We start from the raw sequence: 15,371 nt of genomic DNA on the forward strand, positions 1-15,371 counted from the left end.
TAAAATTTATCAATAATTTATTTACACAATTTATTAATTTTGTATGAAAAAAAGGTTAAGTTAATACCTCCGAAAAAGGTTGAAGAGGTTGAAGAGGCAGAGGATTTGGATTGAAATCTACAAAGATATTCCATTCAATAAAAATGTTATAAATAAGAGTAATTTTAATCCAAGAATAATAATTAAATACATAAACAATAAGTCAAGGAAAGGAAAATTGAAGATATATATTTTAACTTTAAATACATTACATTATTTAAATATCATTAAACTAATAATATGTAAATTATAATTAAAATAAATTAGTTTTGCATATGTAATTTTGATAATTCACCATTAATTTTGATGAATTGATTAATCACTTATTCGATTATAAAATATAGTTTAGAAAAAGAAAAATACCTTGTCGAAACTGATGGTTGGTGGAAATGGAATTGAAGTGTCCATCTTCAACTTTGGGTTTCCATGCCGATAAGAAAAACATTGGACATCCCTTGTAACCTAAAATCAAACACTCTTCTTCCTTCCCCATTATTTTTAGGGAAGTCTGATTGTCAAGAATATGTCGCTCTGTAAGTAACAAACATTCCTCCTCGTTGCTAAGATCATCTTTCGTGTGGTTTAATGGAATTCGACTAAAACCACCCATTGAAAAGAGACGTTGCCATTCACTCAATGTTTGGTGCCGCCTAATTAGATTATTACCTTCGCATGCATCTCTGTTGCACTCCCACCAATACTCATTTCTACCAAAACCAATGTCCGCCTCCCCCCAGCATGTGCAAGTATTGGAGGAATACTGGAATGAATCCTTGAAACATGTCAAGAAATTGGAGTCGCTATGATTAGAATAGAAGTCTAGCATGATTACAATCGTCGGATTTATCTCCTTCAGTCTTACAAACTCTCTTTTCATTGCTTCTGCATCTCTTACCAACTTATGAAGTTTAAATTTGTAGTAAACCACCACCATTTCATCTTCTCTTCTTGTTTTGAAATCTAATTTATCTTCATCCACTTCTGCCAAACTATTGGCGTAAACCACTTTCAACTCATTCTCCAACTTTACATTAAGATTCATGGCATCCTTAGTCAGAAACTCCATTATTTTGCGTGAGAACTCTACATATTTTTTCAGAAAGGGTGGAAGTATGTAACTTACACGGACGGGTAGAGGATCGCCGGAGAAGGTCGTTAGTGTACGAAGAACTGAACCCTCAAAATAGTTATTGTCATACGGGACGGGGAAATCAATGAGGTGCAATCGCCTGTTTCCATTCGAAGCATTCTTTTCATCATCGATAACTTTTTTTATGACGTAATTAATATGGTAGCTGTTATAATGATAATATGGTGCAGGATCCACCGGGAAAGTGAAGTAGGAAGAAGCGGGATGCAGTCCGTAGGCTCGGCGAACCAGAGCGTCCGCAAAGTATTTCACCACTCTTCTTTGATCTCCAAAACCGAAAGTACTCTGATCAGCAAGAGTCAAGATTTTCTGAAGCAACTCATCGGCACGTTTCAGATCCCCATCTTCAATAGCTTCAGCCTGGATAGTAACAATCTCAAGGCGGTTTCGGTGTCAAAAAGATCAAAATCCATGAAACAAGCTCAGATTCAACACAGTTTGGGTAAAGCTGAAGAGAAATTTGGTAGAAAAGTAAGTTATATATAAATATATAATTATATATAAATTTTAATTTTGTTTAATTTAGTATATAAAATTATGATTTGATTTGATTCGATTCGATTAGATTCAATTCTTGTAAATTATTAACATAATTATTGTCATAACTTTAATTTATCTTTATATATTGCATATATAAATAATTATATTTATTCAATATAAAAAAAATTGATATATTTATTTCTTTAAATATATCGCTATCCTTCTCAGTTATTTCTTCTTTAACTATAAAGGAATTCTTTTGATCCATCTGCAACTCCACTATACGGTCACTAAATAGCAATTTGGCTTTATCAGCCGTAATCTCATCATATCTCTATAATTGCTTTAGCTCTACCACGCATTTAGGAACTAACACACAACATGGTTCGATTTTGAGAAGAAAATGCATTACCCTTTCACCAATTAATTCATCCCCGCTCATTAACTCTTTTTGCAAAGCTCCAGTGGAGAGATTGTCGAGACACGTAATAAAGTCCATCTTTGAGCAGTCAACATATAACATATTTTATATTTGCTAAGTTTGATTCAGTCTGAAATATGAACTTAATTTTATCAAAATTCACTTATTTTTGTAAATAGTTAACTCAAATCTATTTTAAGCTTTATATATTTTTTATTTATTAAAATTTTATATGTAGTTATATTAACATTTTTAATATTTATATTATATATTACTATTAATTTAATTTGTATGTGTTATCCATGTCCATGTATCACCATCAAGGTTAGAGAGCTTCTCCCTTCAATTTTTTGTTAATTTTTTAACTTAAGATAGTAGATAGATATACATAGAGTTTTTCAGGTACCAAATTGAATATTAAAACTACGTAGAGATACTAAATAATATACTAACCTTTATTTTTATGTCTAAAACATCCTTCATTTCTACCAAAATTAATGAATGTGATCAAGGTTTTTAGAATTAAACAGGTGGTCTCATCTAGTTAGCTCAAAGTAAACTGATTTTGTCCCTTAATTTATAAAAAAAAAAGTTTATTTTAATCATTTATTTAATTTTTTTGTCTTTAAATTTATATTATTTGTCAAATTATTCTAAAATTGATTGAAAATTAATGTCTATTAACTTTGGTAATGTAGCATACACGTCATGTGATGCTACACAAATAATTCATTTTTAAAATTTAAAAAATGAAAATTTATTAAAAAACATAAAAATTATAAAAAGAATATTAGTTAATATTTTTAGTTTTTAAAAAATTAGTTAATTCCTAATATGGTATACTCGTGGACTACCACGTCCACGTCAACAAAATTAATAAAATTTCGAGATAATTTGACAAATAATATAAGATAAAAAAATATAAATTTCAGACCATGTGAGTGAATTGCATGACTGGCTACGGAGAAGTGGGTTCTTGAGTATCAATGCATTGGTTTGTTTATCGATGTCTGAAGGTTGCTCTATGGCTTTGGTCTCTGTTCATGCTTTGACTTTGTTGAATGTGAGTGAATCTCTGTTTTTGGATGTTGCTGGTTGTCATGTTTCGATTGTTTATGCTACATGGGGTGGGTCGACTGGTGGCGAGATGTGGTGCTACTTTCTCTCTAACTACAGCTCTCCACAGTGCTTGTTTAATGTAAATAGGTTGGCGTAATCATTTTACGCTGTTTTTTTTTATCGAAAAAATTATACAACATTTCTATCCTTAATTAGTTTACATAGCAATTACCCAATAATAACAAGGAATTATGGGATAAGTGCGCCTGTTATTACAAAATTAATTGATTATCTAATATTTATCTAATTTTTAAAGTAAAAAAAAAGAGGTAATTTGAGTATTTTAGAGCAATTATTTTAATGAGGAGTACTTTTTATTTATAATTTTATTATGTCTTTCATTTAATTAATTAAATAAAAGTTTCATCTTTTAATTGTTTCAATTCCAATTATGTTTTTTTTTAGTTTATTGGATCACACTAATTTTTTATTTTGATTCATATCTTGTATATTTTTTTTGTTGATTATATTAATATTTGATAAATTAAAATTTTTAGAAGTTATAAATTTTCAACCATCCACTTATCAATCATGCTTAAATTTTGCCCCTCCATTTTTTTAAAGCATTACCAAATTCTATCCTTCCACTTTTATGAATCTGAGAGGATTTCTTAAATACATACACTTATATAAATCCTAAGAGTATTAATGGTCGAAAACATTTTTAATATCAATTAGATGTTGTTTTTAATCCAAGGTTCAATTAAAATTTAATATTTAATTAATAATATGAAAATAATTTTACTCTTTAATTAGAAAAATAAGCATAGATCAAGATGGAAAAGAAACAATAATTTCTATCAAATTTCTAAAAGTTAGAATAAAAATCCTTTCACCTTGAAACATTTTCTTCATAATTGGACTCTAACAATAATTCTACTATGATTCCACTTTTATATTTTGGTGCAGCAATGGTCAAGTCTGTGAGAAAAAAAAACCCCTTAAAACCGTTTTTCTTTTCCGTCCTTTATATTTTGGTAGTTTTGTAATCAGAAGGTAATGCAATAAATGTGTTTGTATTCTTCTTTTCTCTCCAGTTCTGCTTTCTTCTTCCTCTCTTTCTCTGTCACTCTCTCGTTAAATTTTCTGTCCCGTATTATTGAGATACCCAAGACCACTGATTAAACTTTTTATATTTAAGCATACATATTGACAAGCTATTCCCCTAATAACCCCTTTTTATCTTAGGAAAAAAAGTAATATTAAAAAAATGTGGACCAAAGTACAATCATTTTACCGTTATTTTCTTAAGCAACTTTCTTGATGCAACTTTCTCCTTACAGGATTTTTGGAACTAAATAGATTAAAAAACACTTGATTTTAAGTTTTAGACCAATGAGTCCTTCTAGTGTGTTAGAAAGAGCTGCAACAACCTTTAATGAAGAATATCTAGGTATTGGCGAGGGAAAATTTGGAACCACTCCCCTCTAAAAGCAAATGATATTATCATCATTAGAACCATGAATGCTAATTTATGATTAATTTAGTGTTGAAATAATAGAATAATATATAAGACAATGTAATTACCTAGACATTACGCCCGTTTATTTCTACTGCATCAGCGTCCTCTATTTCCTCAGCTATTTTCAAAGGCTATGCTGTGTTTGAAGATGTTGGAATGTTTGAAATAGCTTTTTCGGTGCCTTGACCCTTTACTGTTACAAACTTTTTCTCCATATGTTTCAAGTCATTGAAGATACGAAGAGCAAGAGATTTTGATGTTTCACTATCCGTTGCAGGCCAATGAAATTCTACTACATAAACATCATTAGTAGTGTAACGATTTTGTAGACAGATTGCAACAACAACATCTACTTCACAATTCTCTACAAATTGGAGATATAAGAAGTTGTCTACGTCAAGCTTAGTAATAGATGGTTCAAAATGGTACCCATCCTTTGATTCAAGTGCTTTCTCAATAATGGTTTGCTCAATCTTATATTCACATAAACGCATAAATTCATAAGAGTTCAAATCTTTCCAATAACAAGAATTATTTTGAATTGAAAAAGTATATAATTCTTGTTTGGATCCGACATAGTTTCATTCATATCGTTAACTTTAGAAGCCCATGTTAAAGCCAATGAAAACTTATGTTCATAACATAAATCGTTTAGTATGTCACTTATCTCAGCAAGGGCAGCTACTCGATTCAATGTCAAACCCTGTAATTATTAAATAAAAAATAATTACCAAAAACAAAATTTGAAACCACACTGTAAATGAAAATAATTTTGATATTGTACTCTTAGTTTTATTTTTTGTTTTTATTCGTAAATGTAAAAAATTAAAAAACATAATGTTATAATTATAATAGGCCAATTTTGGCCTGGGCCCGAAAAAATAATAATCGAAGCCAAAATGATGCAATCGGTCGAAAACAAGTAAAAAATGGCCAAATTGAAAGACAATCATTAAATTGTGGCCAAATCAAAAAGATAGAGAAAGCCAAGGGGTTATCAAATTTTGTTGACTTGGTAAAAGGCTAAAAATAGGAAGATATTATTTTGATTTTATTTTATTTTATTATTAAATTAGTTAGGCTATTTTTAGTAAACCCCATATATATATAAATAGGGGTATTTTGTTTTTTGAAAGGACCGATTACTTTTGGTATTCCTACTTCAATTTAGAATTGGATTATTCTCTCTTTTCCTATTTTCATTGGAATTAAATTATTTTGTTTTCTCTTTCAATTATGTGGGAATTTTGTCCATTTCATTTCAATTTCTTTGTTCTTTCTAAATTCGTCCAATTGCTTTTAGCCCTTCTGTTTTTTATTTGTTTTGCAATTAAGTTTTCATTATTCTTAATTTTGACCCTAAAATTTGTTTTGACTACATTTTGGTCTTCCTTAAAGCTGTGTGTTTTGGAGAGTGGGATTATTTCCCTTTTGGTCTCTCATTGTTATTCGCATGTTCAAATTGGTCAATTTTCTTTTATTTATCTTTGATTTGCCCCAAGATTTTTTTTAAGGTTCGATTTAATCCTTTTTTATTTTCGCTATTTTATTATCAAATTGCTAATTTAGTATATTATTGCTATTATTATTATGTTTCTATTTATATTTATTTTGTTATTCTAATACTATTATTTATTTTTTTATTTATATTTCTACTATTATTATATTTCTATTTATTATATTTTTATTTCTATTTATATACTAATATTATTTTCATTATTATTTTTCTTATATATGTTTTTTACTCTTGTTATTAACATTCTATTTATTTATTTATTTATTTTACATTTTTTGTTATTATCTATTTAACTTTTCATATGACGCTCATTTCAAATTTTTATACATTATTTACTTTAATATTTTCATATATTATGTATTTCAAATTTTTTTTACATGTTATATATTTTGAATTGTTTATATATTATTTTTAAAGAGTTTTATATATTATTTTATCTTGAATGGATACTAATTTTTTAAAAAAAATTTATTTTATATACTTTAGATCGCTTTTATAACCACGCACGTTTCAAAGAACCCTCTCAATATAAGGAAATATTTCGTGTTTGGGAGTTTGAGGAATCGTGCCCTATCGTGTTGGGTTTCAATTTTTCGTTCAACTAAAATGCGAAATATCCTTTTGAAATTTCATCCATGTTTTTTTTTAAATTAAAATGAGGCAATATTTCGTGTTTGGAAACTCGAGGGATCGTGCCCAATCGTGCTGGGTTTTGATTCTCCGTTTTACCAAAGAGCCAAATATCCTTTTAATTTTTCAAATGCATGAGTTTTGGGAAGCATGAGATAATTTTGTATTGAGGGTTTGAAATGTTGTGTCCTATCGTGCAGGATATGATATTTTATTCTTTTTGAACGAGAGAATCTCAATATCCAATTCAAGATTTCCAAACGTTTTTAAAGATTGTATTTTAAAATCTTTTCAAATTTTCAACATTAGGACGTTAATCGATCAATACGGTACCAATTTTGGGCGTTGCGAGGGTACTAATCCTTCCTCGCGCGTAACCGACTCCCGAATCCGTCTTCTAGTTTTTCATAGACCAAAAACGTTGTTTTAATAAACCAAAATGCTTTATTAAAATGATTGACCATAGGGTGACCCGATCACACCTAAACAAAAAGGATTGGTGGCAACTCTATACCTCGTTTAAAAGTCGATCCCTGTTTTCGAAAATAAAAATGGTTTCGACAATAATTATACTTATTCAAATAAATTTGATTCTTTCATACATAAAGAGGTATTCATAGATTGGATTGAACCGCATTTCAAAAATAAATTAAAAACATTATTCAGGTTTAATCTAGGCTACTTGAAATAGTTCATTTTATTATTTCAAAAATTAAAAATTTATATATTAATATTAATATTTTTATAATTAAATTTTAATTCTAATTTTTATTATGAAAATTTTAATTCGAGCTAAGGTGTATTTTAATTTGGTTTAAAGGTGTAACAAGCCCTAAAGCTTTTTTAAAAAAAAGTAATTAAGTCCCTTCTTTTTTCTTTTTTTTTTACATTCAATTGAGCACTTGAATATTCAAAATACATTAAAAAGGCCCTCAAACTTTTTCAAAAAAAGCAATTAAGCCCTCTACTTTTTTTAAATCAATTGGGCACTTGAACTTTCAAAATGCATCAAAAAGACCCTTGAAAAATTTTCAAAAAAGCAATTAAGCCCCTGCTCTTATTAAAAATTAGAAAAAAAGTATAGAAAATAATAAATTTTAGAAAAATTATTAAATTTTAATAAAAACTTAAAAAATAAAAATTATTAAAAATTATATTTTTTATAAAAATTGTAAAAAAAATAAAATTTTATAAATATCATAAAAAAATGACCTCTAGTTTTTTTTAATTTAAGTCATCACGTGTCGCAATACAGCGTCACATGTGGTGAAAAATGATAAAAATAAAAATCAATAAAAGTTATAGAAAATTTATAAAATTAAAAAAATTTATTTTTTATATTTTTAATAACATTTTAATAATTGAATTTTTTATTAAAATTTAATAATATTTATAGCTTTTATTGATTTTTATTTTTACAATTTTTTTTTCTAATTTTTAATAAAAACAAGGACTTAATTACTTTTTTTTAAAAATTTGAAGGTTTTTTTATGCATTTTGAAAGTTTAAATACTTAATTGAGTGAAAAAAAAAACATATAGGCTTAATTAAATGTGAAATTAATACCTCCGAAAATGGTTGAAGAGGCGGAAGAGGTGATGGATATGGATTAAAACCTACAAAGAAATTACATTACAATTAGTCAGCGTAATGATAAACAAAAATAACTTTTATCCGATAAATAAAAAAAAAGTTAAGGAAAAGACCATTGAAGATGATTTATTATAAAATTAAGGATGAACAATTACCTTTAATTAATTTGGTCAGTTTCTGTTTAACTGAACTTATATTTAATATATTACTAAACTAATAATGTCATGAAATTATATTTTTTAAACTTAAAATAAATTATAATATTTAATAAATAATTAAACTAATACTATAATTAAAATAACTTAGTTTTGCATATGCAATTTATGATTAATGGCAGTGTTGAGAATTTTCAATTAAATGAGTAATTCGGTTAACCTATTATATATAAATTGAAAAAAAGAAAAGTACCTAGTCCAAACTTATCGTTGCTGGAATTGAAATTTAAGTGCTCATCTTCAACTTTGGGTTTCCATGCCGACAAGATAAACATTGGACATTCCTTGTAACCTAAAATCAAACACTCTTCTTCCTCCCCCATTATTTCTAGCCAACTTTGATTCCACGTTGAATTAAAATCATTTAGGGGATTTACATCCTTAACAATAAGGTCAATACCTTTCCTGTGGTTTAATGGAATTCGACTAAAGCCAGCCACTGAAAAGAGATGTTGCAATTCTGTCAAAGTTGGGTGCCGCCTAATTACATTATTACCTTCAAATGCCTCTATGTTGCACTCCTCTATGTTGCACTCGCACTCATACTCATCATTAATAGAAAGGCCCAACTCCTTCCAGCAATCAACAGTCTTCAAGGAATACTGAAATGAATCCTTGACTATAAGTAACTAATTGACTGATGCATCTGCACTAGGGATTACAAAACAATGGAAGCTTATAACTTCAATTAATGCAACACTCGCAACACAGTATGCAAGGTCATGGCCAACATATGCCAGATCTTCTTCTCCATTTTGTGACTGGATGAACCCTTGCGCCATCCAAAGCTTGATATAAGCACAATCCATGCATTAAATTGTAGGTGACAATTCAATGTAATAATGGCTTCTTCAACCATCTTTTCCTTGTATAAACGATTGATTAAAGGACTAAATCTCACTACCGACTCCTTCATTCATCATTCTATCAGAGCAAGCTTGCCGTTTCTGTCGATTTAACTAGAAACATAATTATTTGTTTCTCCACAATCTCCATGTTTTTCGAAAATAAAGAACAACAAGCACAATCCAGTTATGAGTGACTCATTAGTTCCATCATGGTAATAACTTATACGATCCTCTTTTCCTTGCATAATGCACTGATTAAAGAATTGAAAGTCACAACATTAGGATGGACTCCATTGATCATTCTATCGAGCAAGCTTATCGCTTCTGTTCTGTCCATTTACCTTCACCCAAACTCAATGTCCTTCATAATTAAAGAGCAATAAACAAAGTATTGTTTCAAATACGAAGGAAGGCGATCACCAAAAGAAAAATTAAACCATCATCAAATTCATTTCCTTGGTGATGAGAAATGTGCTTCATGTTATTCAATTGATTTTTACTACAATTTTTAAAAACCATGCAAACATTTTTGTGCTGTACAAATATTTGTATAAACCCTCATATCCAAATCCCAGTAACATAGGAGGTATCCCTTTCTCAGCAGAACCAGAATGATAATTTCAGCAATTCATAATGCTTAAATTATGAACCCAACATAACACAAGCACCAAATGACTAACAGAGCCTTCCTCACATTGCCATTGTCCACTAAATACCTCGATGTCTTTCAGAGACCACGTTCTTTTCAAGACAAAGATTAAATAGTCCCAAGAACTTCACCAGAAATCCTTGCAAGAACATGAACCCAATTGAAAATGGTGGAACCGTTGTCCATCTCTTACAATAAGATGCCTGCCTGTAACCTTGGAAGTAAACTTCAAAAACGAGTGACAATCACCACAAGTTTGTAGGTTCTTTATGATTGTAAGAGTAGTTCCCGGCTCAGTACCGATAAGGCCCCATGCGACAGCCAATCGCTCGCTATGAACCTTCATAGACTCCTCTTTCTCTTCATTTTCCAAGTCATGAACTACCATATCTGTTTCAGCAACATATCCAGCTTCTGTAAGTTTTGTATTAAGCTCATTCAACTTTTCATAGATACCAGCAGACCGATGATGTGATCTATCTCCGGCCATAAAAACATGTATCGAGCCATTGATCTCGATTTGGCTCCAACCGGGTTCTTTAACCAATCCTTTATTCCTCATCATGCTTCTTGTTTTAGCTGCTTCCTTCCACTTACCAGCCGATGTATATATATTAGCCATCAAAACATAACTGCTGGTGTTTCCGGGATTTAAATCTAACAATTTCTTGGCTACATATTCACCGAGTTCGATATTACGATGTTTCCTACATGAACTAAGCAATGGAGCCCAAACTTGAGCTTGTACTTGCAGAGCCATCTCTTGGATGGTTTTCAAAGCCAAGTCAAAGTGACCAGCTCGTCCAAGGAGATCGACCAAGCAAGTATAATGCTCTATTCCAGGCTCTATTCCGTAATCGTCTTTCATGCTTTTGAAGTACTTCAATCCATCTTCTACCAACCCTGAATGACTGCAAGCCAATAATATGCTTGTGAAAACAACATGATCTAGGCTGCAAGGTTTGGTTATCTGCATCCGGTGAAATAGTTTCAGAGCCTCGTTACCCATTCCATGAATCGCGTAACCGTTTATCATGGAACTCCAAACAGCTAAGTCTTTATGTAACACTCCTGCAAATACTTCTTCCGCCTTGTCTATCCTCCCACATTTACAGTACATGTGAATCAATGAGGTCTGGACCTGCTGATTTGACGCCAACCCATTCAATTTCACATAATGTTCAATCTCGTTCCCGATGCTCAGTGACCCCAAATCAGCACAAGCAGAGAGTATGCTGGCAATGGTAGCTTCATTTGGTTTAAGATCGGTTCTTAATAAACTCTTGAATAAATCCAATGCTTCAGCAGGGTAACCATGCTGAGTATTTGCTGCAATCATCGATGTCCACAAGAAAATACATTTCTCGTCTACCATTTTGAAAACTCGTCGAGCCGACACAATGTCACCACATTTTGAATACATATTAAGAACCGAGTTACAGATCGAAGCTTCACCAAGAAATCCACTTTTTAGAACAAGGGAATGAACTGATGATGCCAATAACAAATTCCCAGATTCCACACAACCCGAAATGATCTTAACAAACAGCACCATATCTTGACTAACACACCCCATTTGTCTCATTCTATTAAAAAGATTAAATGCTTCCCCAACATTCCCAACACTTACATAGCCACCAATAATAGTAGTCCATGAAAGGATCGATCTTTCATCCATTGTATCAAAAATAGAACGAGCATCACCAATTAACCCAAGTTTAACATACATATTCACAACCGAATTCGCTAGAGGTATCTCGCAATGTAGCAACCCAAGCTTAAACACACAACAGTGCATTGATAAGCCTAGTCGAAGATTAGTACAAGCAGCTATAACACTAACAAAAGTGGAAGCACTCAGCTCAAAACCAATAACCCACATTTCTTTCAACAAATTCATTGCTTCCATCACACGGAAACAACGACAATAAGCAGAAATCATAGTGTTCCAACAAACAACATTTCTCATAACCATTTCGTCGAACACATTCCGTGCAGAGGCCAATTCAGAGCATTTCGAATACATATCGAGAAGAGATGTTTGTACGAAGATGTCTTGTTGAAAACCGAGGTGAAGCACGTGGGCATGGAGCTTTGTACCATCCTGAAGAGAATTAAGGGAAGCGCAGGCTTTGAAGAGTAATGGGAAAGTAAAGCTATTGCCATGAACACGAGTGTCTCGTAACATTGAAGAGTAGATTTTGAGGGTGTCAGCGAAGTCGCCATTGTTGCTTGAGGTTCTGATTTTCAAGTTGAACAGATAAAGTGGACGCTTCCTTGAAGTTATTGAATTCAAAGGAAAGTGTCGCATTTACAAGTTCCAAACATTTGGTGGTTATTAGCACAAGAAGAGAAAGTAATCCAATGCACATTGAAAAATGGAAATAATAGAAATGTTGGTTTGCGTTAGAGACTTAAGAGGTGTGGTTATCCATAATAATAATAATATATTATGTTCAAGTCCAAGCCCGAATAATATTTTAAGTGAGTTTAACTTTTTGTCTAAATTTATTTTTCAAGTCTAATATTTTTATTCGAATTGTCTCAAATTTCGACCGAACTCTTAGAGTCTAAACGGATAGATTGAACTATAAATAGATCTAGTTTGAGGGTATTTTTTAATTTAAATTAAATATTATTCAAACAATTATTTAAATTTAATTGTAAAAATAAGGAAATATTAATAAAAATTGTATTTCTTTGTATAAAATTTGTACTTTTAAATAAATTAAATTGATATAATATGAATTATTAAAATTATATAACTATAAAATAATTTAAACACAATTATGATATTTTGGGGACCTCTAATAATATCATTTTCGATGTTCGAACCTATATTATTTTATTAAAAGCGTAATGTGTTTTATTAATATACCAAACACTTAGAATAACTTTAAAGCGTAAATGTTTCAATTAGTCCTCATCTTCTTAATATAAGAAGGTTAAAATATGCCGTTAGTCCATATATTTTAATAAAATTTAAATTTTAGTTTTCTATTTTGAAAATTTTAAATTTAGTCTCTATATTTGAAAAGTTAAATCTTTAATTTTTTACTTAAAAACTTTAGTCTGATCATTAAAATCTTAAATATTTTTATCAAAATTTAGCAACTTGACATGTTGATTAGACTATCATTATGTGATAAGGCATATGACGGAAATTACAAATGATGATAAAAGTAGGAGGATTGGATATTTAACTTGTTAGGTATAGGGACTAAGTCTCAAATTCTATCAACGTACAGGGACTAACACTAGATTTAACCTAAGAAGAAGTAGAACTCTAACGTCATATAACTATTTAACCAAGGTTAAAACAGTCAATACAATATAAAATTTTCTCTAGGGTTTTTTGCGTGCACCATATATATAGTTAAATATCGAACTTTTGTAGCGCCTTTTTGTGCTTGGGTTATAGCAAATTGAAGAATACTCTGAAATCTTCAATCCAAAATGGTAAAACTCATTTCTCTCTTTAATTCTCTGAAATTGTTCTTATTTTGATGCTCTGTTCTGACTTCATTTCTCACCTGGTCTTCATTTGAATGCTTTGTTTGCATCTTTCTGATTTTCTCCTCATTTGATGGAGATTTGTAGAAATTTGGGTACTAGTATAATGCAACTGATTATCATATATCCGTTTATGTTGGCCTAAATAATGAGAAATTTGTTTCATATAAATCTGGTATGGCTCAATGAACTGTGTTTGAAGATGGAAAAAAGTTGAAAATTTTGCCCATGTTTTTGCTGCGTCATTTAATGATATTTTCAGTCTAAAACATCTGAATATGTTTAAGAATGTGTGTGTGCTGTTCTCAGATCTTTAGTTCTAATTTGTGTTTTTACTTGCTCTTTGAGTTGCTGATTTGCTTATATGCATATAGTCGTCCTAATGCAATGTTATGTCTTTTTCTTTTTTTTTGGATTTGGCTTATGTTTGAAGGACTTGCACATATTTTTACTACATGTTACGACATTTTAATTCTAGAATATCCGATTATGATATCATTTGTTAAGAATGTATATATTCTTTTTGTTTCAATCTGTATTTTCCTTGTTCATTGAGTTGCTTATTTACTTATTATGATCCTTATTTTGTGATTTTGGCTCTCACCGGCCTCTGTACTATAATTGATTTATGTCTTTAACTATGATTCGACTTCCTCGGTTAAATGAATGTTTTCTGGGTTATGATTTACAGCCTAAGCAGATTCATGAGATCAAGGACTTCCTTCTGACTGCTAGAAGGAAAGATGCACGCTCTGTAAAGATCAAGAAGAGCAAAGATGTTGTCAAGTTCAAGGTCCGCTGCTCCAAGTACTTGTACACACTTTGCGTGTCGGATGCTGAGAAGGCTGACAAGTTGAAGCAGTCCCTTCCTCCAGGTACATCTATATAAATGATACAGTAATCGTTTTTCTTGTTTCGGTTCAACTAGCATCCTTATTTCAAATCAACAAATATATTATAGAATTGTAGGTCCATAGCAGAAACAAACCATTGTTCTCGTTGCTGCTGTACTGACAGAATTACAATCTGTCTTACTGTTCTTTCTTACCATGTAGATAACATCTCAAAGTTTCTTGGTCTTTGCTATGATGGTGGAGCCTTGTTTTTCTTATTTTGTTTCAACCAGCATCCTTTTTTGAAATTGAGAAACATGCTATAGAATCATAAACCCATAGCAGAAATGAATCATTGTTTCCCACTGTTATCATACTGGTATCAGTACAATTGATCCTACTGTTCTTTCTTGCCATGCTGGTAATATCTCAAGGTTCTTGGATGAAACCACTGGATGGCCTCGTTTTTCTTATCTTGATGCAACCAGAATCCTTATATGAAATGAATTGTTTGAAGCTAAAATGAAGTATTCTCTCTTTGTTGCCATGCTGGTGGCAATAGAATGTATTCTTTTCGCCATGTTGGTAACTTGGTAACATTTCAAGGTTCTCCTCTTGACTTATCTCATGTTGTTCTTTTTTGCAGGTTTGAGTGTTCAAGACCTGTGAAAATATGGCAGCCTCAGGTTTGTCACCTGATTTATAGGTGATGAAAGCTAGATTTTAGTTTTGGGTTTATTGTATTTCTGGTCATTCTGCAACAGTGAAGCTCAATTTTCTGTAATTGGATCTATGTTTTTTTGTTGATTAAGGATTTTAGTGATATATGCACTTTTCAATTACAATGAATGTTCTTTTTAATGAAAAACACAGAAAAATTTGATGTTGCTTCGCTACATTTTC

At 30.6% G+C, this 15,371-nt stretch overlaps 2 protein-coding genes across 2 annotated transcripts; one reads left to right on the forward strand and one right to left on the reverse strand.

Moving 5' to 3' along the window:
* Window positions 1-9,900: 9,900 nt before the first annotated feature.
* LOC107927332 (pentatricopeptide repeat-containing protein At4g21065) lies at window positions 9,901-12,536 on the reverse strand. Its single transcript, XM_016858396.2, has one exon. It carries the CDS (start codon window positions 12,431-12,433, stop codon window positions 10,250-10,252), a length of 2,184 nt encoding a protein of 727 aa, XP_016713885.1. The 5' UTR covers window positions 12,434-12,536; the 3' UTR covers window positions 9,901-10,249.
* A 911-nt stretch (window positions 12,537-13,447) lies between these two features.
* On the forward strand, window positions 13,448-15,364 carry LOC107927485 (60S ribosomal protein L38). Its single transcript, XM_016858553.2, has 3 exons — window positions 13,448-13,581; window positions 14,327-14,510; window positions 15,115-15,364. The coding sequence occupies exons 1-3, from the start codon at window positions 13,579-13,581 to the stop codon at window positions 15,135-15,137; spliced, it is 210 nt and encodes a 69-aa protein (XP_016714042.1). The 5' UTR covers window positions 13,448-13,578; the 3' UTR covers window positions 15,138-15,364.
* Window positions 15,365-15,371: the final 7 nt, after the last annotated feature.

Source organism: Gossypium hirsutum, chromosome A02 (genome assembly GCF_007990345.1).
Source record: "Gossypium hirsutum isolate 1008001.06 chromosome A02, Gossypium_hirsutum_v2.1, whole genome shotgun sequence".
Classification (NCBI taxonomy): domain Eukaryota; kingdom Viridiplantae; phylum Streptophyta; class Magnoliopsida; order Malvales; family Malvaceae; genus Gossypium; species Gossypium hirsutum.

Coding starts and splice junctions, on each gene's coding strand:
- LOC107927332 (XM_016858396.2), bottom strand. CDS start 12,433: ATGCGACACTTTCCTTTGAATTCAATAACTTCAAGGAAGCGTCCACTT.
- LOC107927485 (XM_016858553.2), top strand. Junction 14,511..15,114: donor GAAGCAGTCCCTTCCTCCAG/GTACATCTATAT, acceptor TCTTTTTTGCAG/GTTTGAGTGTTCAAGACCTG.